Raw genomic sequence first — 24915 nt, forward strand, 5'->3', positions numbered from 1 at the left:
CCTTTCTTGACCATTTAGGTGAGGTCTCTGTTTGCCTAAGGTTTAAAGGTATCATAGAAAACAAAACAGGAAGGGTTAGTTGAGAAACCATCTAGCCTGTGCAAAGTTAACCTTTCCCCTGCATTCTGCAGATAAAAATTGGCTGGGATTGCTCCGTCATAGGATTGCTATCCTCATTAGGCATATGTGTGAGCATGCTCCTGTCCCTGGTGGGGCAGACTTGACATGATCCAAATATGAGGTGAGTTTTAATATGGAGGATTAATTGCAGGACTATTAGACCATGTCTGGAAGAGCTGTGTTTAATATAGTTTGAAAATCTGGCTGATTTAACCTTATTTGTGAAACGCCCTCAATGATTCATATAGAATGTAGTAGGCTGTATTGTACATAAGTATCTTTGACAGAGAGTTTATCCTAAATGCTTCTTGGAGTGTGTGGAGCAATAAAAGTGCAGTCTTAAATAACAATGGGGGAACGAGGTAGAAAAAACTATCATCAGAAGCAAGGAAGAGTATATATCCAGATGAGGTTAAAGAAACCTCTGTGGCAGAGGGAGAGAAGTCAGCATGGCACAGGGAAAAGCAGTAAGCACTATAACTGGCTGGAGCTGGAAAATGTTGGCTAAAATTAACAAAAATGCCTTTGTACCCRTGTGTCTAAAAATGCAACAAAGCAGCAAAAAATCAACAAACAATACCAAAACGGCTGAGGTATACATTTCTTAGATTTCTGACAAACTTTCCTTTCAGGGAGACAGACACTTTCCACAGCAATTTTCATTTAGTTGAAAGTATCAACTTACTATGAAAAATGTTTCAACTGGAAATTGTGAAACTATTAATTTATTGGCCATTCAAGTCCTTCAGAAGCGAGAAATACACAGTATGTGAGAGATGGCCAAAAGTAGTCTCTATTCTGCATCGTCTTGGGTTATGTCTGTACACATCATCATAGACTGAGGTAACATGAAACAGGAAACCTGAAACAGTGCTACCCATGAATGTTGACCTGTTTGCAATATGGGGCACCTCTGTGTATGTACACCCCCACCCTTGCAACGGTGTCACTTGTTCATGCAGTCATTCCTAAAATTGTCAGTCTCTAGGGGAGATGTACTTGACAGCAAATGAGCTTGGATTGCTGCCTGGAACTATGCATATGTCCTCCGTTGAATTATCCTACAGATGGTAGCTTCTGTACCCAGATCCAGATCACTATGTGTGGCAGGTTGGCCCCTTACTCTGGACTAGTACCCTAACTCCAGTGGGATCTGTCCTGGACAGTGAGCATATGAACCTTTATTAAAGGGTGTACTGATGTGCATTAATATTGGACTGAGTTGAGAGAAGGCATGTGGTTGTTTCCCATAAAGATTAGATGCTCTGCTGATGAACCTGTAAGAGTTCCTATGGCCTGATGATCCATACAGATCAGTCAGTCTTAGATGAGGTATCACTCAATATCTTCAAGAATACAGAAAGAAAAATAAATGACATTTTGAAGAAATTCAGAATTGCCACTAAATTGCATTACTCAAGGCATAGAAACAGTAGAAGGTTTTAGAAAGTTTAAGTACAGACAATTTAAGTACATGTCCGGGAAACAGCTTGCTACCTTTAAAAAAAAGAGACCGCTAGACAGGCACTTCAGAGATTGTGTTTTTGTTGTCCTACCGCTGGGGCTATAGACATCAGAAGTGCTCAGTCTCGGCTCCCACTAGAAGAGAGGAAGCTGCTGCAAACTGTGCTTTCTCTCTTATTTTGGAATAACCTGTATTTGATGATTTCTGGGCGAGCTGCAAAGGACCCGTTTATTCAGTCTACTCAAACACAGTTTTGACAAAGATTGGCATCATATTCCAAAGGGGTGGCTGGTTAATTGTTGAATGATGCTGGGGTTATGTTGTTGTTATTAGAAGAGTTTAAGGAACCCTGCCTTTTTGTCTACACTTCTTTTTTTGTTCTCCTCTTTCCTTTTTAATTGATGAAATAAAAACATATGAAAACAGACAGAAGAGCCACCAAGAGGAACCCATTAGAGGTAGTGGCTATACTAAACATGTATACCTAGAATAAAAAAGTAGAAGCTCAGAATGGATTTTGAGCTACTTCCAAGAAGAAATTTTTATGGATCACAGACATAGTTTTTGTCTTGATACCTATGGAGCTATACATGATATAACAGGTCTTTCTCTTCTCTGCTTAAACCCAAAAGAGACGTTTCTGATTTACTTCCAAATAAGTTGTATAAGGGAGTCAAGCCCACTGCGTTCCATTCTGGCATTGACAATTGAAAAATTGGATGATGTTCAGGGAAGTTCAGCTGGACTCTAATTTAGAGAATAGTGCGGGTGGACAGCACATGGAGAAAATACAAGGGCTGGGAAAAACTGAAGCAGCTGCATGCTTGTATTTTGGCCAAGGGAATTCTGAAAAGGATTACTGTGCATGGAGTGTTCCCAGAAGGACCAGGAGGAACGACCTGAGATGGCACGTAGGAACTCTTAGAGGTATAACATAGTGAAACTAAGAATGGTTTTGGCTAAATACCAATGATTTCTGGACAGTAAGTTGCAGGATAATCTTCCTCAGGTTAAGTCAGAAGCTCCATCATTTAAAATGATGGAAGTAACCTTAGCAAAACACTCATGCTATGTCCTACTTATTAGCAATGATGCCTTGGCAAAAGAGCACACACTATTTCTCTTTAATATCTCTGCTCCTAGAATARTATGATTATTATTACTTTATTGGTCAGTAATAATGAAGCAGTGGTATCAGTATGTTCATAAATAGGGTAGTCTGGTATCATTTCACTTAGGCTCTGCCATCCATTTGCATTTCAGAAAGGACAAGAGAATACCTTTTAGGAAAAAAAAAACAATCTACTAGTACTGTTCCTGTGTATCAGAAAAGATTTGAGAAGAATTAAATGGGACAAAGGTCAAAGTTGTTTATACTGTCAGTTACATACCACCTGGGTAAAGCCAAAAGATTGCTGGCCTTCTGTGTCCAAAATGCTGAGCACAGGTTGTGAAATGGCTTCTTATTAAGTTGACAGAAAAGAATGCCTAGAGTCTCAGATTTCTGTCATCTAGTGACAAACACAACTTTGAGCCAAGCTCTTCCTTTCTTAAGATGCCAGAGAAAAGTAAAGTGAGACCCAGGCAGGCTAGAGAAGGTGGCCAAGACATGGAATTTTCATCCAGCAATTAAAAAGTGAGATTATTTTTTGAGGGAAAGGGAGCAATTTTAATTTATTTTAATTAGGAAAGAAGGCTGAAGCCTTTAGTTTTTAAAAAGAAGGGCTGGAAATCCCAGATCTTTCACTGGAAGCACCAAAATATTGAAGTTCCCCAGCTCTCCACTCACCTGAGGTTTAGGCCATCTTACCATCTTCTGGCTGTCTGGGTTTCTTTGCTGACCAGGTACTTTGCTACCCAGGCAGCTAGCTAAGAAACCTGGGCAGGAACCCAGGCAAGAAGTCTGAAGAGTCCAGAAAGCCAGGTGTCCTGGAGAGCAAAGAACAGCCAGTGAATGAGCAAATTTGGAAATTTAGAAAATTTTTTAGATTTCTAGGAAAGTAAATCAAGAAACCTGGGGAGTCTGGTGAGTTGGGCAAGAGGGAAGCAGAAGAGCAGGGCAGCCCATCAGTCATGCTCTGATCTGGGAACCCCCTGGACCTTGCTGGCTGCCCAGTGGCATAACTGCCAGTCATTTAGCAGGACAGCCAGCTTCGTTGTCCGGGAAGTGTGAGAGCAGAGTGCCCCGCGTGCTGCTGGGAAGCCCTGGGTGCTTGGACATCAGAAGGAATTTGGCGAACTGTTGGGTGACTCATAAGGTTTTGATGGCTCCAGAATCAAAGATCCTTCGAGGAAAAATTCATATGTACTACATTTAGCTGCTGTGGAGCTATTTGTGAGAGAGCTCACAAATCCACAAAAATCCAGGAGTTTGCTGAATTTCCAAAATCACCTAACTCCTGTTGATCTGCCTGGTGGCCTAGTGCTGATCTGAAGCTTTTTCTAAGATCCCACTAGCATACTAGTGAAAATAGCTTCTTTAAAGTTTGATCCCTTTCTGTAAAAGAAATCCTGTTATACTCAGAGTGCAGAACAATGCCATAAACACTTGAGAACTTATCCTCACATTGGCTTCATTTGTTTATTTTGTAGCCTGAGGGAAAGTGTCCTGAATCTCTTTGCCTGGAAACCTTCAGCAGCATTCAGATTTTCTTGTTATTTTGCTGGCTCTCTTTGTGGTCCACAAACAAACACACTGGAAAATGAACGGCTGGATCAGTATCTCATTACTTTACCCCAAGATAAAAATGGCAATTTTTTTTCCCCTACTTCTGCCAATTGGCTGTCCCTGCCCCTCTCTTTCTTCAGAAAGCAGGGCTCAGTGCTTGGGATAGGGCGAGAGGAAGAGGTAGGAGAAAGTTTCACCTCAGATGGATTCTGATGATTTGAGTAGATAAAGGCCACAGCTGCTTCAGATTTAATTGGAAACAGCCGAATTGCAAGATCAATTCAGGAAGCACCTGTGTCCAGTGATGACTCTATTGTTACTGAGTTCTCAGAATCAGCTCTGACCTTCTGCTGTGCGCCAAGCCTTGACGTACTGTGCAGTTTTCTAGGCCAGAAAAACACACGGTAGTGCTTATTGCCATCGGACTGCTCTTTCAGATGTTATGCTCAATGCTACCTTCTTGCAGAATGGGAGAATGCAGGGCAGACTTTTATTTCTGTCCATATAAGAGTTTATTGTAAACTCTCAGAACTCTACTGTAGAAATTAATTACCCTTGCTCCTTATGTTTGAACTTGCTGGCCCAGTCAAAGCAATATGTCTTTGCTGGTTTTGTCCTTCTCTCTGCAGCAAAGAGTTTGCTCCTTCTCCTTTTCACGTAGCATCCTACAGGTGTGACCCTTGCTCCACTGCATCAGCAATGTCTCTTAGTGGAGGTTCCTTTGCTCCGCCATAAATGCTTTCTTGTTCCCCATAGGATGAAAATACACCCAATCCACACAGTGATGCAGCATTTCCTCTCCATCAGGATCCATGTGCTTCAGGAGGTGGTGTGCACAGTTGGTTGGAAAAAATGATATAATTTTCTTCCTCAGTTCCAAGTTGTTAAAAATAAAATTTGACAGATTCCATCCCAGAAACGTGTGGATGCCATCAAAACCTTCAGGAGTCACCAAGCAGCTGCTGTGTTCCTTGGGATGCCCAAATGACTTAGCTTTCTGGTGCCAGCCTGGCACCACTACTCTACTCTCATACTTTCTGGACTGCTTAGCTGTTAATGTTCGGGACTTGGAGGAGTGTTAGAATTGTAGGGAAATTTGTAAAATGTTATTTAGAAAAGAGAAAGGTAAAAAGATTATGAGAGATCTGACTCTTTCATTGAGAACAACTGAGCTAATTGAGACAAAAGAAGAGCTGGTGAAATGTTAGCCTATCCTGGATTGCATCTCTTCTGAGACAAGGAAAAATGCATGCAATTTTTTTCTGTGGGTGAATAATTTTCCTGTTGGGATGTTGCAGTTCTTCCTAATCCTATTTTAAATCTGTGGGTCTCTTATTTGAAGAAATCATGCTCCCTTCACTAGCTCCCTTGCCCTCAGAAGAGAAGCAAACCCATAATTTAGGGTTTTTCTCTGACAGTATAATTTGCAGTATAAGGCATATAGGGATTAAACAGGGTTCATCTGCATGCATTGGCAAATTTACTGCCTCATCCAACATTGGAGAATATAATTACTTAATGCTTAAAATATTTAGTTATGAAAATATGCACATTACATTTGTAAGGGATTCCCATGTGCCTTTAAAATATACTCCTTTGTGATTTAATTGCCTTTGTATCTATAATTATTTTTCAGCCACAAAGCATAGGGTCTGAGCCAATCAAAGTAACAATTAGGGGGAAAGAAATCAAAGAAAATCTCCAAGACATGGTAGAGAAGCAAACTTATGAGTTCTGAGCCATGGAAACTTAATTATCCTGTCACTTCYTGAGCAACGCATTACTTAGGGCCAGTGTGTCTGCATGTTCTTTAAGCCACCTTTGAACACTGAATGACATCCGAAAGAGTAGAATTTAGCAACTTGCTACAAAAAATTCCGTGAAGGACTAGGATGATTTATGGTGTTGGTGAAAGAATACAGAAGTGAACTTCTCAGGAATTTTGTTTGAATGTTTTTTCCAATGGGACATTTACTTTTCTCTATAATCAGATTTTATCTTTTATTGCCTATTCCATGTGGTTCTGTTCCTTGGGAATTTGCACAGGGGGTCACTGGGGATCCTGGGCTTGGTTCTTTTTGCCCAAGGGCAGTTTGCTCACTGAACTGTCCTAAGGCCGGTCCTAAGGTTTCTAGGTTTTTAGCAGCCCATCAGTTTTAAGAGATCTGGATCTCATACTTTGTAAACTGGCTAATAGTCAACTTATAGAGCATTGGAAACTTCAAAAGATCAAAGCTAATTGCTATTTTGATTATTTTATAGCCACATTTTGAAATTCTAGTTTCCACAGGGGAAGTTGATTTTTCATCTTTTTCCTGCTTCCAGGCAACTCTAATGCAGATCTTTTCACCTTAAGATCATTAGTATAAGACTAAAATTCTGGTCCATTATTACTAGAAATAAAATTAATCCAAACTGTACTGAGGTCAACAGCAAGGTTTCCATCAGTGCCAGTATCTTCTAGAGCAGGGTTGTCATGAGATTGTTGCTGAAAAGGAACTGAACAGYTGAATCATGGGTTTAGTCCCTTGTCTTTGGTTGTGAGGAGCCATGAGAGAATCAGTTGGAAACTGAGAGTATGTTCATGTAGTTGTGTGGGTGCAATGGAAAATGAGTGGCTTTTCCAGAGGAGGGTTCATGGGTGTCTTAGACACCCGTGTTATGGGAAGAGCCTGCCCAGCTTGCTTGCAGTAGACATCTGGCTAGTTTTAGATGACTAATGATTTTGTGARATGAATTCCTCTCCTATTTGAAGGACTTTGGCCCTGAATTCAAGTCAGACTATGCTGTTAGACTCATTTAACCCTGTGGAAAAATTGTCCCATCCTCTTTCCAGCATTATATTGAAACAGTGAGACTGTGTGAATTTTCTGTTTGTGTATTCAGCCTGCACTTGTCCTGTGGATTGATGGCCTCCTTCCCAAGTGATATCAATCTGGGCTGAAATACAGCTGCACTTTGTAACAGCTCAAGGGGCACAAAGGAATCAAGTGGTATCGTGTGGTTTGAAAGACTGTCGTTTATCTAAGGAAGTTTGTGGTCTGTTTGCTGTCACTTTGTCTGTGCAGTGCCGACTTTCCTTACCTTCAGTATCATGTTGTCAGGCAAAGAGACCTCACACGTTAGGCCTGATAGCTTTTCCACTTCCAGAGCTGACTTCTTTACCTTCAGCCAGGAGGTCTGTGATTGTGTTGCAGTTAGTAGGACTATTTGATTCAACATGAGTGTAATTGCAAGTATTTTGCATGCAGGGAGCTCTTTAATATGCATGAATTCTTAAAAAAAGGAACAGGAAGAGAGTCAGTGACTTTTTTTTCTTTTTGACCCTTTCATTCAAAATTCCATCAAGAATAGTGTCTTAAAAAAGTTGAGAATGCAATTTTCCACATAGGAGTAGAGTGACAAATATGTTTTCCATCTTTCGTGAGTGATCAGGTGTTTATAGGGATATGCTTCACGTTCCAAAAGGGGTTAGAAGCTCTCCAAAATAACACTATGCAACTGGTGGCATAGCCAAATGAGCCCTTGTGGATTTAATTGTAGCAATTTGTGAATTTACTGTTTGAAACCTTTCTGAATAGCCCCACAAGTARAGGGTCACCCTTACAGACATATGTGATATGATCTTGTGCCATTTCTTGTCCACTTCAGTGCAAAATAAACAGTCTCACTTTTAACAACTTGTGGTATCTCAGCCAAGCCAGGTGGCTTCACAGTGGAGTGGATGAAGGGTTCAGTGACCTTTTGCCATGATCCTGTTTTGGGTCTGAAATGACTRCATGTGTGTCCCTTTAGGAGAACCATAGCTGAGGATCAGATTAAGAAGCAYGTATATTGTTGATTGTTCATCTCAACTGTTCTTCCTAGTGAATGCTAAGAGTAGGAATAAGTACTCCAAAAAGTAAGTTCTTATGACAGGACTAGGAAATTAAGAATGGTGAATACATGAAGCATTTGTCACAATAAATAACTTAGAAGCCAGAATACATTTTCATGTCATAATCATTGAATCATTTTTATTAGAAGTCRAAGTAAATTCCCATATAATCTGTAAAGTATGTAAAGAGTTTAATTCATCCACTAAATCATGTGCTGGGAATACTTTGCCCAGCTCCAGTTCAGATACTTCAGAGAAGCTTTCAAGTTTTAAAATCCTTCCACAAGCTAAGCTGATCTCCAGAACATTTGGAGCTTCACCCTTCTCTGGAGCTCATGTTCCATACAAGTGAATATCATGCCAATATGCTTCCCATTTCCTGGGGATTAAACTGCTATGTTTGATGATTCAGGACTTCCCAAAAAAGCARCTCAGTCACTTATTCTGTCTGAAGCAGCCTCTAGTGTCTCGGAGGGCATGTCTTCTCATGCGCATGACAGTGATTCATGCTTTCAGAGCACAAGATCAGCTCTTTTATTTTTTTTTCTTCCCACAAACCTAATTAATAAAACAAATTTCTATTAATGGGTGTTGAAAGACTTTGGCTTTCCACCTACACTCCCAAATGCTCTACATTCCAGGAAGAATGAAAAATGGACCTGTGAACAGAAACGGGATGGGGGAGGAAAAAGGGATCAAATGCTGTATATAGATGTGGACATAGAAGCTGTCYATTGATATGATGGAAGGATGTCCTGGATGAAGACAATTTCCTGACTAAAAATGCCTTGCTACAGTAATCTAATTTTAGAATCAACAAATGCAAATTTACAGAGAAAGKTTGGGGCACAGGGAATTTCTGAGAGAAACTGAATTACCGCTCGGGCCCTGGCCTTGAACTCGTGCTCAGACTGGTAGTCCCATGGGCTGTAGTTTTGTGCTTGTGTAAATTAGATCTTTGCCACTATGACAGATGTCTGAGACTCCAATTTGTCATGGATCTGTGGAAACAACTGGGTGATTTATCCCATCATCACTGCTGTGGACCTGTCTGTCTGTCTGTCTGCCTCATCTGTAGCCTCACTATAGAACAGGATTTTTGATTAGCACTGAGAATTATCCTAAATTTACACCCAACACAGTCATAATTCCCATTGACTTTAGTGAGAAAACAGGTGGTCCCACTGGGGATGAATGTTGATGTAGTGGCTATGAKGTACTGGCTAGTATTTGGATATTACCCCACTCTTATGCAGTATGAGAAGTCAGACCACCTCAAATCTGTGTGTGTGTCACTCTCTACCAGTGGCAGTTTGCAGAGGAATTGGGACCTAATTTGATGCTCTTGTTTGTGGCAAGAGCACACCGAACCCCCTCTCCRCTCATTCCCAGGGAATGTGTCAAGTCAGGTATACTAGGATTTTCTTGCTGACCTGCAGCAATTCTGTGGCAGTCAAAATCCAAGAGCTCCGATATCCAGTGCCCTGCCTGGCCACTACATTTGAATCCCCTGTCATTGCCCCCAACTTTGCATTTCCAAATTACTCTTGGAAAAATAAAGCCAGTCATAGAAATACCTCTGCCGAGACAGCACATCCCTGTTTATGTCTGAACAGCCRATATGAATCTGGAGTCCCCAGCGATCAAAGTGCATATTCACAGAGATGAGCCCCATGTTGTGTTTGAAGTGAGTGCAGCACTTTGAAACAAAGATGAAGCAGGAATAAATCAGGATGAAGGATGTGGGGCATTAACTACTTTACATGAAATCCCTGCTGGAAAGGCATGGCCAGTGTTCCAAAGTTTTCCTTGGAGACTGCTCGGAAGTTGCATGCTAGCCTATTTGTGGAAAGCTAAACAGTTCCCTATTGTCCATGATGTGAAACGCTTCCCAGATAAACACTTTCCTCTTCCATTGAGGAAAAATGATACAGTCTGTCCAGAGCTCTAACACAAGGGATTACACTGGGCTGCCGCTCAGCCTCTGTGATGTTGCTGGTTCCTGTTGGCATTGAGCTTTGTTAAAGGCTATAGTTCATATAAAGCCGACATCGTTAAGAAAGGGCTAGGTTATTGAGTGAGACTGGGATAATCTTCAAGAGCTTAATAGCATTGTGTGCCCACATCTTTGTGTCTCTGTGTTCATTATACGCCTGGAATGTAAATCCCAATCCACACTGACTAAACAGAGTTCACATGGATCTCAGATACTTTTGTGGTATTGTCTCCTCCTGGTTTCTGAAGGCAAAAGAAAACATTGCTAGCGGAAATATACTCACATGGTTCTCTGTACAAGGAGAGCAGTAAACCTCTGATGCTATAGTAGGTTTAGGTTGTAACATTGCCTGTGTTTGTGGCATTTTAAATCATTGCTCAAAGAATTATTCTCAACAGCCACAGAATCAAGGCATCAAATTCCAGCAYGAGGAAGATCCAGAAGTCACTGCATGAACTTCAGAGAGATGAGGCTGATGTCTGAAATCAACTGCGCTAAGAATCAAGGCTGTTTAATATCAGGGTAATATTAGTGGTGGCTTGGTCCAGTTATTGGATGGCTTTTCCTCTACTTCTCCCATCCAGGCAGATTCAGATCTGAAGGACCTTGTGGTGCCCTCACCTTGGGCACACACACAGTTTTGCTGAGTGCCTCCTTCCTTCCTCTGCAGTACCGCCCAGGCCGAAGACCTTACCCCAGGAGCAATGGCCAAGCCACTCATTGAACTACAGTTAGTGGATGCAGTAGATCCACAGACAGGTTTTTTAAAACCATTTTGCCACATCAAACCTTGCATTTGCATTTGTGACACTGCAAACATCTTTCTTCCCCCAGAGGGATCTGATTTTGTGCTAATGTTAAATGAGAATTTTGCATGTGTATCAAGCTTCTATGTAGATTATATTTAAGATGACAAATGAAACTGGGAAGTGTAACTTCCATTGATATGTAACAGGTATTGAAAGTTTAAATCCCTTAGGCAATTTTGGGTACATCCRCCTCAAGGAGAAAGGACATTGACTTGAAAAAAAGCAGAGTAACAGGGTTTTTGTTTGTTTGTTTTTCACCAATAGGACTATGAATTTAAGGCAATTCCTATGTATTTAAGCATTTACACTGATAGTAATCATTGCTGAATGGTGAGCAATTCCCACTGAAAACAGTGAAGGACTGGCAATTGATACCCACAGACAATCAGAACTGTTTAAAATCATGTCATTGAGCAGGAGCCTGATTTTAGTTTCTTCTCTAACTGTTGGGGTACACTGTCCCACCTGCCTCCCTCTTTCTCTCCCCTTCCTTTCCAGGAAACCCCTGGTCCATCTGTGAAGAACAAACCTAATGAAGTTTAGGGGTCCTATGGGATTTCTCATTATTGGAATCTGTGGTACCTAGGAAGGGGCTGAGCTCATACCTAAGCCTTTCCTCATAAAGTCTTCCTGCTTATCTTCATGTAAATAAGGGCATATAGTGTTACTCATGTCTGTGCTATTTGGAGAATTCAGTTAAAATTGGCTGTCAGATTCAAGAAAAACAGACGGGCAGACAGATGTATTTGTAGAGTGTGATCACTTTCTTAGGAAACTAAGCTAAAAAGAGCATTGCTTGAGTGCCCTGTGTCTCTTTTAGGAATAAACTTCTGTGTCTCCAAGAGCCTGGTGAGGCAGCCCTAAGCATTTAATTGCAGAGATGTGAGTCAGATGAGTCATTCTGCTGTTTTCATTAAAACTTCTTACACAGGTAGCAGCTCAACATGAGGAAACAATTTTACAGTCTGGCCTGAGCATATCTGTCCACAGTGCTCGTATGGCCCCCTCCAGCACTGCATCTCTTAATCTTTGCTGTATTTCTTCTCATTATTTTTCTGTGAGATGGGGAGTTGTTCCCATTATATGGACAGAAAACTGGGGCATAAAGGGATTTGTAACTTCCCAGAGAAAACTATGACAGCATGGCTGGTTTAACCCTAGTTTCTCACATCTTTAGCTGCTGGGCAATCCTTCTGCTTTTGGAATTTGATCAAGTGCACTCAGGACTGTAGGAAGAGTTGCAGAGAGAGAGCTGGCAGCACTGTGCTGCTCTGAATAAAGACTTGAGACACATCTCTGTCACTGCAGAGTATGACACAGGTGTAGACTGAGTCTCTTATTCAGTGTCTGAGACTCATCAGTTCCTCTCAAAACTTTCTTGTACAGATGTTTCCTATGTGGAGCCCCTTCTAKTGAAAGTAGGAGATTTATACTGGCTTTCCTGTTTCTGGTTTGACTTTTGCCTATCAATCTAGCAGTTGCTGTACTCTGACAGCTGCCTATACAGAACTGATCTTAGCTGCCAGGGCAGACAGCAACAGCAGAAAAAGAAAAAAAGTCAAGGGCTTTCTATGTCTGACACCAATATAAATTCAGCCCTACTGTGCAGACAGCATACAAGAAACTGGAGTTCCTTTGGGGCCCTTTTGGCCAAGGCAGCTTCCCCGACCTATGCTGTGAGTTCAATGCTTAAAGTGGAAGGTGGTCTGAGACGGAGCGGAGTCCTTGGTTATTAAGCTTTACTGTGAAAGATGAAGTCCCTTATGGGAGAACTAGCGAAGAATGGTATTCAGCGTGTTAAGAAGCAGTGGCAAAAGTTGAATGATGGCTGCAAGCATAAAAGTTGAACCCTTGCTCCTCCAGGCCCTTTGAAAATGAAGTGTATATTCCAGTGCAGGGCCTGTGTTGCAGAGATAACCTGATCCTGTCAAGTTGGCAGGAGGGTGAGCTGTCCATGGACAGAGAAGACAGTTCACTTTAATAATATAGACAGAAACTCAGTAACTTTAAAATAGCAAGATATTCTGAGAATTGAAGAGTGATTTTGAGATGAAAAGCCAGCTTCCAGGAAGGGAGTATTAACTGTCCTGTAATGTGAACCCAACCACAGCACCACCTTAGAAGAAGTCCTGGATAGGTTGCTCTCAAAATGTTCCAGCTTTGCATCCAGAGCGATAAGATGCCAACATGACTACTAGAACCCCAGCCAAATGCCAGGCATAGTTTTGATGAGAGTCTCTGACATCTGTTAGATTTGTTCTAAGTGATATTACATGCTTTTCAGCAACTAGGCAGTGCTAGAAATGATAGGCTGTGATACCCTCTCAAACAACTGGCACTTACATAAAGTATTTCCAGACAAACAAGCAAATAAATAAACACAGACTAAGAAAACACACACGCACATACAATGAAGGGAGGAGGCTTCCTAAATGACATAATATGCTCTGGGGAACAACAAAACAAGTGGTTTTAATTTTCCTGATGTTCCACTTATTGCCGTGTGGGGTTCTCTTCACAGGAAGAGAGCTGGACTTGCTTGCTGGTCGTGTGTGTGTGTGTGTGTGTGTGTGTGTGTGCGTAAACAGTTTACGTAGAAGATAAGTTTGTCCAAGCTTGTAACAAGAGTCATATGTCATTCACCTTCATAAGGCAACCCCAGTGAAGGTTTCAACCACTGCCAATCCCCAGTCTCATTAATTATTTTCCTTGACGTATTAAATCTGCAGAGATTACACAAACAGCACCTGAGGGTGTTGATACCTCTCTGGAATCCTGCCAGTGAAGTCAGTTGGCCTAATTCCTCTGATGGGCCAGCAGAAAGCCACCTGGCAGGCTTGTATGGAAATTCCCTCCTGCTCCTCCATGTAAAGATGAAAGGCACCATAATTGCCCCAAAGACCCCTCACTCTCCTCCCCTTTTTTCAGGAGAGGCTGTCGGTAGGGGACCTAGGTGGACATCCATGACTCCTGGTGGCCAGTGCTAACCAGTTAGACCCAAGAGGAAGGGAGGAGTGCCTTCATCAGACCCTCATCCTCTTCCTGCTGCGTTTTCAGCTGTGTTGGTTATTCCATGGARGGGGTGGCACCCCCATCGCAAATCTCCTGACCTACAGCAGACGTCATAGGAGAGGGCTGCGAAAGTTCTCGCTGTTGTACTGGTGAATAGTGTGTCATTGTGTGCTGATGATCCTCTGACTGTATCTGTGTGTTATCCTGTGTCACCCTTAGAGCATCAGAGCAATGCTTGCTGAACATGCGCATAGTTCATTTCTGGGGTTCCTAAATGTAGCAATAATAACAACAGATGTTGCAAGGAGGGAGAGACATTTTTGCTTAAGAATAAATGAGGTGACTTCTGGTTTTATTCCTTATCCCATATGAAGTTGTACTGAGCTCTGCATACCTCATCTGTCTATGTCTCACAGGTGTCTCACAAAAAGACTTCTGCTTTCATCTTCTGATGAAAGCATTTAGGAATGCCTGTAAGGGTCCTATCCTTTTGCAACGTGGGCATCCCTGCCAGTGTGCTGGGGAGATCCTCTCCCACCAAAACTAGCATCAGATGAGATGACGCAGCCCAGGAGAGGCATTGCATTGTAACGCTGAAGTCCTTCGCAGCACCTGGGCAAGGTGCAGTGAGAGTTTTCCAGATTTAGCAGGAACAAGACCTGGTCCCTATTATTTGTAACTAACCAGTAATATATGTCCAAGTTCATTAAAAATCAGTCCTCCTTTCATTTCTGTTTGTGACCTCAGATGCTTTGCAGATATTTAAACTGCATTTCAAGATCTAGCCTCATAGGTTTCTATTAACAACCAAAAAGGAGAATAAACAAATTTCTTTTCTTCCCTAAGGCTTCACCACCAATGTGCATGCTTCATTAACAAAGAATTTTAATGGAGAATGGATTTGTCATTCAGAAGCAAGAAGCTGATGCAAGCAGTTTCATCAGTATGAGTTAATATAGAGTGGAAACCCAGGTTAATATATAGCAAGAACTCATGTGAGATTAATTAACATTAGATTTGATAAAAACAGCATTAGGCATTAAAGCAAGTGGAGTGTAGAGGAAGAACTGTCCTGTCTCTGTCACATGTTCCCAGGGCTCTGTAGACTACCACGCAGCAAAAATGCCCACAGACAGGCTGAAGGATTGTCTGAACAGGGTTTCTGACAACTGTATTGTTCTTTTCTTGGAAACACTCAGGCCTTGTGATAAAAAAGATGCAGCTGGGCTGTAGCAGTATTTTAGGAAATGGCAGACCAGCCTCGTGTTCCTTTTTTTAGCTCAGCAGCCATTAGTGGCTAAGCAGATCAAATGTTTTACAATGTCAGCTACAGAGAGGAAAAGTGGATTCAGTGTAACAGAGATGTCAGGATCTTTTACAGGCATGATCTTCTTATGGCTATTAGGTTCCACACTTCTGCCTGCTACTCGCTCTAAGTGGTCCATGTCTCTATTCTTCCAGAGATAGCAGCTGCTTATGTGTCTACCTTATCTGTCGTCTTGCAAATGTAAGAGCCTGGATTCAACAAGGTACTTAAGGAAGACAAGTTGCCATGCTTGTACAGATCTGTCATCCATCCAGTATCTCATCTCTGATAGGGCCCAGCTTCAAATCAGAGGGAAGTATAGGAAACAACAYCAGGCGTATGTTGAATAATCTGCCTCTAGTTTAAGTCCAAAGTCAATGAAAATGTTTGAGCCAGGCGTTTGGTACCTTGCTCAGTTGATGTCTCTGTAGAGAGTTTGTTTTTAAGATGTGGTGGAAAATGTGGGCTCCTGCAGATGTTTCTCTCTCCAGAGGATCCAGCAGAGAAGGGAAGCTAATTCCCAAAGGAGAAAATCTGGGAGCAGAATTCAATTTGGATTGCAAACTAGTAAAATACAGACAACAGTTGTGTATTATTAGTAACTCCACAGAGGAATCAAAACTGAGCAGCCAGGTTTTTTTGTCAGTCTGTTTCTTAATCTTGAAACCTGTCTCAGTGATGACAACTACTGGGATGGAACAAGTTCATTCGCACTATCTTTTTTAGGCTTAAAAAGAAGTCAGGAATGGTTTGGGAATAACATAGCATGAGACAGGAGAATAGCTATGCAGCTGAGTAACAAACCTGCCTTACACATGGCTGGGTAGCTCAGGTTCCCAAAGGGCAATTATCGCTGAAGACAGCCACAGACATTAGGAACTCCATCAACTTCAAGTGGAAGTAGRAGGAAAAAGAAGGATTTGTTTAGCCCTTGTCCTGCTTTCCATCCTCTGGAGTCTGAGATCCTAACTACTGAGATGAGTTGATGGCATTTGGTCACCATTTTCTAGTTTCTCATATGTGGCCCAAACCACTGTAAATAGGCTATAGAATCAGAACTGGCTCAAAACCTAACCCCTAACTAAAAATTTGGAAATGTTGGAATTAGACCGGAAGAAACTCAGCATTGCARATTGGGCCAAATTGGATAAGAATTTTATGTTCTTCAAAATCTATTTAATGATGGAAGTTAATTCCCAGCACCTGAGTGATTCCGTTGTGTATAATTAATATGACATCACCTCAAACTAACACAGAGAGCTCTGAGATTTTATGAAGAGGAAGCAGAGCTCACATTGCCCAATAATAAGTCCACCATTCTTCCTTATTAAAGTAATATATATGTGTCTATTAAAAAAGCTATGTTAARGGGAAAGAGCAGTATATTTACTCTTGTTACTAATGATTTTCAAGCAATGACRGAAAAAAATGTACAGAATAAAGCTTGAAAATATTCCAGTATAATAAAAATGCAAGCCTGAAATCTTTTTTTGTGGGGTAATCACACCACTTCAGATTCTTCAGAAGACCTGTGTATTCTTGGCAAATTTGGGCAGAAGTCAGAATTTCCACTCTAGAGGAAATGCTGATACTCCAACATTTGTTCTGTCCAAAATCAGAGATCGAAAGCAGAAATACTGAAAATTCATTACAAAGACAGCACTCAAAAATTTATTAGAAAATGATGAAACATTTCAGCTGAGCATTATATGGCAACGTTTTTCAGTGGCACCCTGACATACAGGAGTTGTAATTTGAATGTCAAGCCYCTTCTCTCCTTTGTGACTGAGGCTTCCAGAAAAAAACTGGGTGTCCCAAGGTACCTCCATAGCGCTCATGTTGCACCAGTACGCTTGATCAGAAAAGAGACTGTATTCAACTGTGGGATAGGTATTCCAGCCAAGGAGCTGTAAATACAACTTCAGTGAGGCACCAAAGGGAGCTGCATTATGAATATTTTGACTAAACCAAACTATGCGGATGGAAAATAGCTTAGCAATAAACTGGTGTGGTGATAATAAGAAGGTGAAGACTTAGGGAAATGGAGTCTGAGGGGAGGCTCTGAGCCCTCCTGTATGCCACAAGAACAGAGAATCATCTTATTTGCTAATTAGTGTGGGAGATGGAATGAAGACTGGACCTTCAGCCCGTCCTTCCCTCTGTGGACACAGCCTGTCTTCAGAGCCTGGAGAGTGCAGCTTGTACAGCTTACACTAAACATGGGTGAACAAAGGATTATTCAGTTCAGGAACTGAACCAAGAAGTCAAGAAGGGGAAATAAGTTCAGAGCAAAGTGAAATGGAACATTTGGAGGACATTTTTGAAGGCAGGGATCGGGTTTTGTTGGCGTTTTTTGTCACTTTTATTTATTAGTTGGGTTYTTCATTTTGATTAAGGTCAATTTCTAAACAAAAAAGGCCACTTTGTAGCATTTAAATCTTTGAAAACAGAAGAGTCAAAAAAAATAAAAAGCTTTGTTCAGGAAGTGCTGAAATGAAACATTTTGCCTTTCTGAAATGAAAGACTTTGTTTGAAAATGTGGAAATGGCATGTTACAAATTTTCAGCTCTCTTTCTTCAGCAAATTCAACCCGTTCAGATTGCAAAAAATTTGCATTTGTTCTCCTGTGCCCCAGATCAGCCCCATTTTTAATCAAATGGTATAGACAACAAAATATTTTACTCACTTCTAGCTTCCATTTTATAGTTTCTCTGCCTGGGAAGGAAAACATCACCATCCAAGGGAATATCTCTACCTCACAAGTTTTTCACTTACTCTATGCACAGAATTGAGGGTTTGAGTATAAATGTGTGTTTTGAGGACCAAATTCCCTTTCAAACCAAGGCCRCAGTTCTTAAACAGTAATGGTTCTTCCCAGAACAATACCCTGACATGGATACTGAGTCCAAAGATACCTTCCAAGTTCTGCGTGGACCTTAATGTRATTTAGTTGCTTAACCTAATTTAGCTGCTCGTGGGCTGTAGTAGACTCTGGTACAAAAATGAAAAAACAACTTTGTTTCCAAATTCTGTTTAAAAAAATGTAAATGCTCTAACTGTGGCAAACAGTCCTAAATAAAATAAGCTCATATGTTAATTAGAGCCAATCAGGACTTTTCTTGGGTGAGTGAATAACCAGTGATTTCAAAAGTATTCTCCTTTGCCATCTTTTGAGCCCAGATTCATCCTCAGTAATTTACAGCAGTTACTGAAGCAGCTCAGATAAGTTAGGAACGCACAGTCACTGAAGGAGAGTAGTAGGTGTCTCCAGAGAATTGAGGTGCTAGTACACAGGCTAAGTCACCAGTCTGGGTTTTGGTCTTTTTTCTTTGACTGTAGAGGGAACATAGGGTGACTCCATTTTAAGCAACTTGGCTAAACACCTGAAATCTTATGGGAAGAATCCAGTCCTCTGATTTCTTCTGTGGAATTATTCTGTTTTGCAGCAAAAAACTATGCTTTCAACTTAAAAGAGATGAACTCCACAGTGATATTTACTGGGGTTGCCTGGTGTGTGAGAGACTGTGGTCTAAATCTGTCCTTTACATCACTAGTGAGAGGGCCTATAAGCTATGCTGTGGTGGGTTAGGATTTCTGCCTAGTTTTCTGTTCTCCCTTTGTTTGTTGCTTTCCCAAGAGCTTTGAAATTCTGAGCTTCATCCTGGCATGGAACAGAAAAAAATGTGAAACTTTTTGTGGGACAGGACATTCTGGTGCCCGTCTCGTGGGTGTGCATGACTATTCGCTCTGAGAGCTGCATAAGGGAAAAAAACGGCAAGAAGCAGATGTCTCTGTGGCCTGTGGCAAGGGGAGGAAGTATGCATGTGAGGGACCGAAGAATTCTTGCCTTGACAAAGACTCCCAAACTGGGATTTATGAGAATCCGTCTATAATAAAATACTCTTAACTTAGTGTCTGGCTGTAATCCTGGTGCATCCCAAGAACGGTGGCATAAGGATAAAGCTGCCACATCGCGCATTCCTTGCTATCACCACAGCTTGTCTCTTGATGAAACAAAATCTTTCCTTGTCTGACAGCTTTGAAAATTAAAATAAGGAGTGAAGGAAAAACCTCAGCCTTGTTGCTGTATTTGGAAGCGCGTAGAAAACATGGCAGTCTTGTGAACAAAACTTTTCCATTGCTCAAACTACAAACACAAGATGCAAAWAAGAAATTGGCAAACTTGCATTTTAAAAGATTCTGCACATATCTGAGGGAACAGAAAAGCTACCGCAAAGCAGCTGAAAAATAGACTGAAGACTTAATTGTGTGGAAGACGTGTATGGCCAGCAAAGTACYTAAAAAGCATCATCTTGTGGAACAGGTTCCCTGTTGTTATTTTACAGGAGTTGAACTGAGTTGGTTTTAAGAGGAGATATTTCTGTGCAAGTCTCTGAACAGCATTTCTTCTCTTASAAGCTAAAGCAAGGACAAATTCCTGGCCTGGAGGGAGATTTTTTGGTGAACTACAAGGGAGTGGGACTCACCCCCAAACATCATTCATGCTAATCCAGAAGGATCAGTGGGCAGTGGTTGTTAACTGGAGTCTTCTTTGCCTGATGGTCTCCTAAGACAATTGTCAAGTAATTGATRAATGTGAAAATCCTTACTGGTGGGGACAAGGTGCTGTGCAAGGTGTAGTGTTAACCCTACTCAACTACAGAYGTCTTTCTCAGCCAGTGGAGAGAGACAGGCTCTTTGTAAAGGCCATTCGCAGCAGGAATAACGCATGAAACCTCTGATTCGCCCTGTGGAGGAGGTCATCTCCACCCAGAGCCMCAGGGCAGAAACAGCCTGCTGAGCTGCAGAAATTGAGTACCTGCTCTGGGGGGTAGCAATGCTTGCCCAGTGGCAGGGAGAAACACAGCTGGATTCCCAGGTGGTTTGGGGTTGACTGAAAGTGTGATCCAAGCAGTTTAAAGCCTGGGAATTACCAAAAGAAGATACTACAGGCCTTCATATTGTTAATTTGATTTTTCTGACCAGAACCACTCTGTAAGCCTAGCAAATCCTGATGATTCAAATTTCTGTTGTCAGTGCCAACACACAGAGACACTAGAGACTGCAAGGAAGAGAGCAAGTACTGAAATAGTGTAATGGAACATAAACTGCTTGCATATTTTGTTTTGTTCTTTAAATTCTTGAAAAGAATTAGAAAGGGATGGCAAATCTACCAGGAGTGAAACAAAGCCACAGGGGCCTTTGTCTGTGGATTAATCATTTTCAAGAATTAGTAAGAATAAAAGTTTTCCTGCRAAAATCGCTGTGTTTTCTATACCTTAGAACAAAGCTACATAGGAAATTTGCTCAGACTCACAGGTTTTCTTATTTGGACTTTACTATTTCAGAGTACTTGTTTTGCAAACTCTGCATCCCAGGGAAGGAAAATAAGTCAGATATGAGGAAAACCCACCAAATGGCTTGGAATAGTTTTAGTTTCTCAAAGATCATCCCATGTGACAGATTTAAAAAGCTGTAGAACCTCTAAGCCTGGAGTTGCATCAAGTTGTTCATGAAAAGTCTCTGAGATCTCTGCGTAGACCAAGACATTTGGGTGGTACTTTCTCACTTTTTCTTGAGAAAAGTCATTGTGGACTGACAAACCGAAAACTAGCCTGGCTTTTTCTCTGGCTCTAAAAATAACTATATGTCTTGAAAACCAGTCTCAGTAGTAGTGGAGTAGTCAAAAGAAGTATATTATATTCATGTGGTTTCATATAGTGCAGCTATGCTAACACAGTTCATTGAGACTGAGGCCAAAGGAAAGACGCAAAAGAATCCATGAAATGATCTCCACCCAAAGAGAAGGAGATCTATTGTCCGGGTATCCTATTGCTGATGAGGGTTTTGTTATCTTTTGGCAGAATATGAATAAATTCAGGCAGGCCCTTTGTAAATGTATTAATCTTAAATTTATGGAAATCAATGGAAAGGTTGCATTATTGATATTATTAATATACAATTGTTTATCCTTTTCTGATATGAAGTCTATTGTGCTTTGAATTAAAATGGCTCTAAACATTCTTACAATGTATTTGAATTAAATGTCCATTTTTTTTGGATTCAAAGTTTTGTTTTTATTTCTGGTAGACTGTCTGTAGGATGATGATCAGATTTGGAAGCACTGAGATCTCTATATTTTATTACATCAATTTCAAAAAAAAATCACTGATATTTCTAAAACTTGATGACTGGCTTTTTGTTACTGTCATGGTATCTGATTTTTTAGGTTGTTTTCTTCTTCCTGAACACTGTGTGCATGATTATGTTTTCATTTCTTAGGAAGAGATACTGAATCTACAGGTGTTTGTACCACATGTAATACACAAAAAATAATAAATATATATATATATGTAATATACAGCTGCCACAATGGAACAATTCCCTATGTGCCAGACTCTAAAGTGCAAGTGGTTAGTTTATAGCCCTCTTTAGGTTACAACATTTTAACATTTCTTCAGTGTTTATTTATTCTCTTCCCAAAGAATGTTCTGAAATATCGAGTTTACAACCTGTGGCTCATGTGATGGTAGTGGAAACAATTAAGCCAGAAGCTTTCAAAGCTACCACTGGGATTTTGATGCCCAAACTCATTAATTTTAATAAGAAATGAACTGCCAGTCCTCTTAAGTGGTTTCTAAAATCTCAGCCCATAAAATCACCTCTCTACTGGTTCCAGTTTACTAGGAGTTCAGAGCAAGGTAAACATGTGTAACAGAAAAATAGGTGTTAAAAGGTGGAAATTATGTGTTCAGATGTCTCTGAGAGCATTCAAGGAACCAAGTGGCAGCTCCAGCCTTGAGCTGGCAGATGTGAACTGAAATGGGGGCTACTCCTACCTTCAGTGTCTCGGGAAATTACTGAGGCAACACTGCTGCTGACTGATCAGAACATGAGGCCCAATTCTGGTGAGACGGAGAAGAAATTTCAGTGGAAACAAAAATCTTGCAACAACTCAGTTTCAGCTGGGAGCATCACACTGCATGTCAACCTCAGGTTCTCACATCAACTCTATGCTCTTGCCTTTCTAACGTGCTTCTGTTGACCGTAGCCTTGTGGCTGGGGTAGTGCAGTTCTCTCTGATGTGCAGATGGACAGCCAGRTTGCAGGCAGACGTGGGCAAGTTCACACCACGCAGCAGAGTGAAGAGCAGAAGCACCTGCAGTAGTGCCAGTGCAAGCTGTCTTTGGGCAGTAGCATCCAGCCTGTATTCCCGTTGCTTTGGCATAAGTGCAGGAGGCAATGGAGGCCAGGACTTTTTTGCTGCCATTACAGTTATCTATATTACGTTTGTAGGGGCTTGATCCAGTTTCTTCCTACCTACCTAAACCWTGATAACCAAGGTTGCACTGTGGTATCCGCCAAGCCACTAAATGGCTGCATTTGCATATTGATAATTCACTGATCTACCAGCATGGCTGGCTAAAAATTAACAGCTGTCCACTGTGGCCTGAGGGACCCATCCATTGAAAATCCATGAGAGCCTTTCCATTTACATGAGCCTGGAGATGGCTTTGCTTCAGCCATGACCAGAGGGGTTGTCCTCTGTCTCCCACAGCCTACAAAGAACTCTTGAAAGCTTTGGAGAGCTCCAGGATCTTTCAAAAAAAGTTCCTGCACTGAAGAAAACTCATCCTCAACATGAATGACGGAGCAGTCTTACTGGGGAAAAATATCTAGAATCAGTAGATCTCTTTGTGGTATGAAATAAAGCATGGAAAGAGTATGTGTGTTAGGAACTGCCTCACTGACCATCTGAATGCTTGGGAAAAGAGGAGAAATGTTCTTTTTTCTTTTTTTAGTGAAAGCAACCTTGGAGAATTTTAGAATTAGTTTAAAAAAAAGTCTTTGTTTTTTGTATCTGTCTTATGATCGCTGAAGAACTACATTAGTGTTGGCTAGGACAACGTTACAGTAGTTTTTGCCAGTGGGTCTCATGGTAGTGAGAGTTAATACTCAGTAGCTATTGGAAGAACACTTATGTAAAACATCAGGCAGTGGAAACAGAGATGACCATCTTGAGTACTATTGTAATGGACTTCAAAAAGGAAAAAAAACTGCCATTAGTAGTAGATGTGACTTTTTTTGGAAGAGAACGAAATGTTCCATAAATGAAACATGTGGTTTCACTTGCAGCACATTTTGTACGTTGTCACCAATGAATTTTAGGATTTTTTATTACTTTTTCATTAAAATGTCTTACTGGTTTCACTCAGGAGGCAAAACTTTTCACGTGGCTTTAATTGTTTCTGTCATAAAAGTCATAGCATCCTTGTAATAGAAATAGTTTTGCAGACCACAGCTTTACATTGACTATTAATACTCTTTCATTTGCTCTACCTACAAGTCACTGGGCCATCCCAGAGACAGAAAAAGTTCCTCTCTTGCAATTAAGGTAAGATTCAAAGTCAGACCAAACAGGAATTTCTACTAAAGTTAAGGGAAAAAAATCACTTTGTGTCAGTACTGTTTTATTAGATTTTTATTATCTTAGCACAGAAATGTAAGGTGAAAGGGCCACATATCAAATGAGAGAATCTGTATTGCCTTTTTCAAAAATTAGTGAAACTCTAGAAGATGAAAACAATAAAAGGCCTTTTTCTGCAGAGTTCCAATCAAATGCAAGAGATGGTAGTATTTCAAACAGAAKGAGTGAAGAGTGCTGGCAATATTGTTGCAAGATGGCCCTGGACAGGTCATCTACCCCCTTTTTTGCCTCACTTCTCCATTATACAAAACTACTGGAGTTCAGGTCTCACAAATATCATCCCAGCGTCCTACCTATTAGACCGTGCTTCTGTCATCATTCGGACCATCCCCATCACTATTCCTAACTCAGATGAACAAGCATAATTATTATTGCAGACAAGAAAATTGTTTTCCACAGAAGATAGATAGCCAAAGTTTAAAAACGAAGAGGGAAACCTGTGTTATCCCATTAATTTATGTTCAGCTTCAGTTAAGGTATTCATTAGTTGATAATCTGTTTTCCTCAAAGATAAACCCAGTTTTGCCATTTAACTTTCAGCCCAAAATGTGAGGTGATTTTGACCACGACCAGCAGGCTCTAAAACCTGTAAGAGATAATTAAAATGCCAGGGAAGGACAATAATGTATCATCTGCCTTTTCCCCGGTTTTCAGTTTAATGTCCACTTGACAGTTTGCTAGGAAACATCCCTGTTGTGTTTGGTCACTGCTGCCAAAGCCTTTCTCCTTGTACTCCTTCTTAGAAGCTTGGAACACCCACCAAGTAGCACAGTCCTCTACCTCCCCCTTTTCTTAGCATAATCACTCGTTTCTACATCAAATCTTTCAATGTTGTATTTTGCAGTTCAAGAACAACAAAGACAAGCCCAGCCTTAGAGGGGTCTTCTGCAACCGCCCTGCCCCCTGTCCAGTTTTCTGAGCAGGTCCCACTGACATCTCCTTCCCTGAAGCCCCTGCAGATGGATGAAGAAGACAGCCTGTCTCCTCACCTCCTGTTGCCAGACAGCATCAGCCAGCTGGAAGAGTTTGGCAGGCAAAAGAAATGGCACAAAAAGCAGCACAAACACCATCGCCAGAGGCAGTTCAATGACCTCTGGGTTCGGATAGAAGACAGGTGAGTAATAACTTTAATGGCTTCTCTCCTCCTCTTCCCGCAGTCTCCTTACTAGTTGCT

At 41.1% G+C, this 24915-nt stretch overlaps 1 protein-coding gene across 1 annotated transcript in view; it reads left to right on the top strand.

Moving 5' to 3' along the window:
* The window catches only part of TRABD2B (TraB domain containing 2B), a 302708-nt gene that overhangs the window by 254648 nt on the left and 23145 nt on the right, over positions 1–24915 (top strand). The window contains exon 5 of the mRNA XM_026086667.1: positions 24586–24855. Within this exon, the coding sequence (XP_025942452.1) occupies positions 24586–24855 (270 nt within the window). The remainder of the gene's footprint in view (positions 1–24585; positions 24856–24915) is intronic.

Source organism: Apteryx rowi, unplaced genomic scaffold, assembly GCF_003343035.1.
Source record: "Apteryx rowi isolate R43461 unplaced genomic scaffold, aptRow1 scaffold_7, whole genome shotgun sequence".
NCBI lineage: Eukaryota > Metazoa > Chordata > Aves > Apterygiformes > Apterygidae > Apteryx > Apteryx rowi.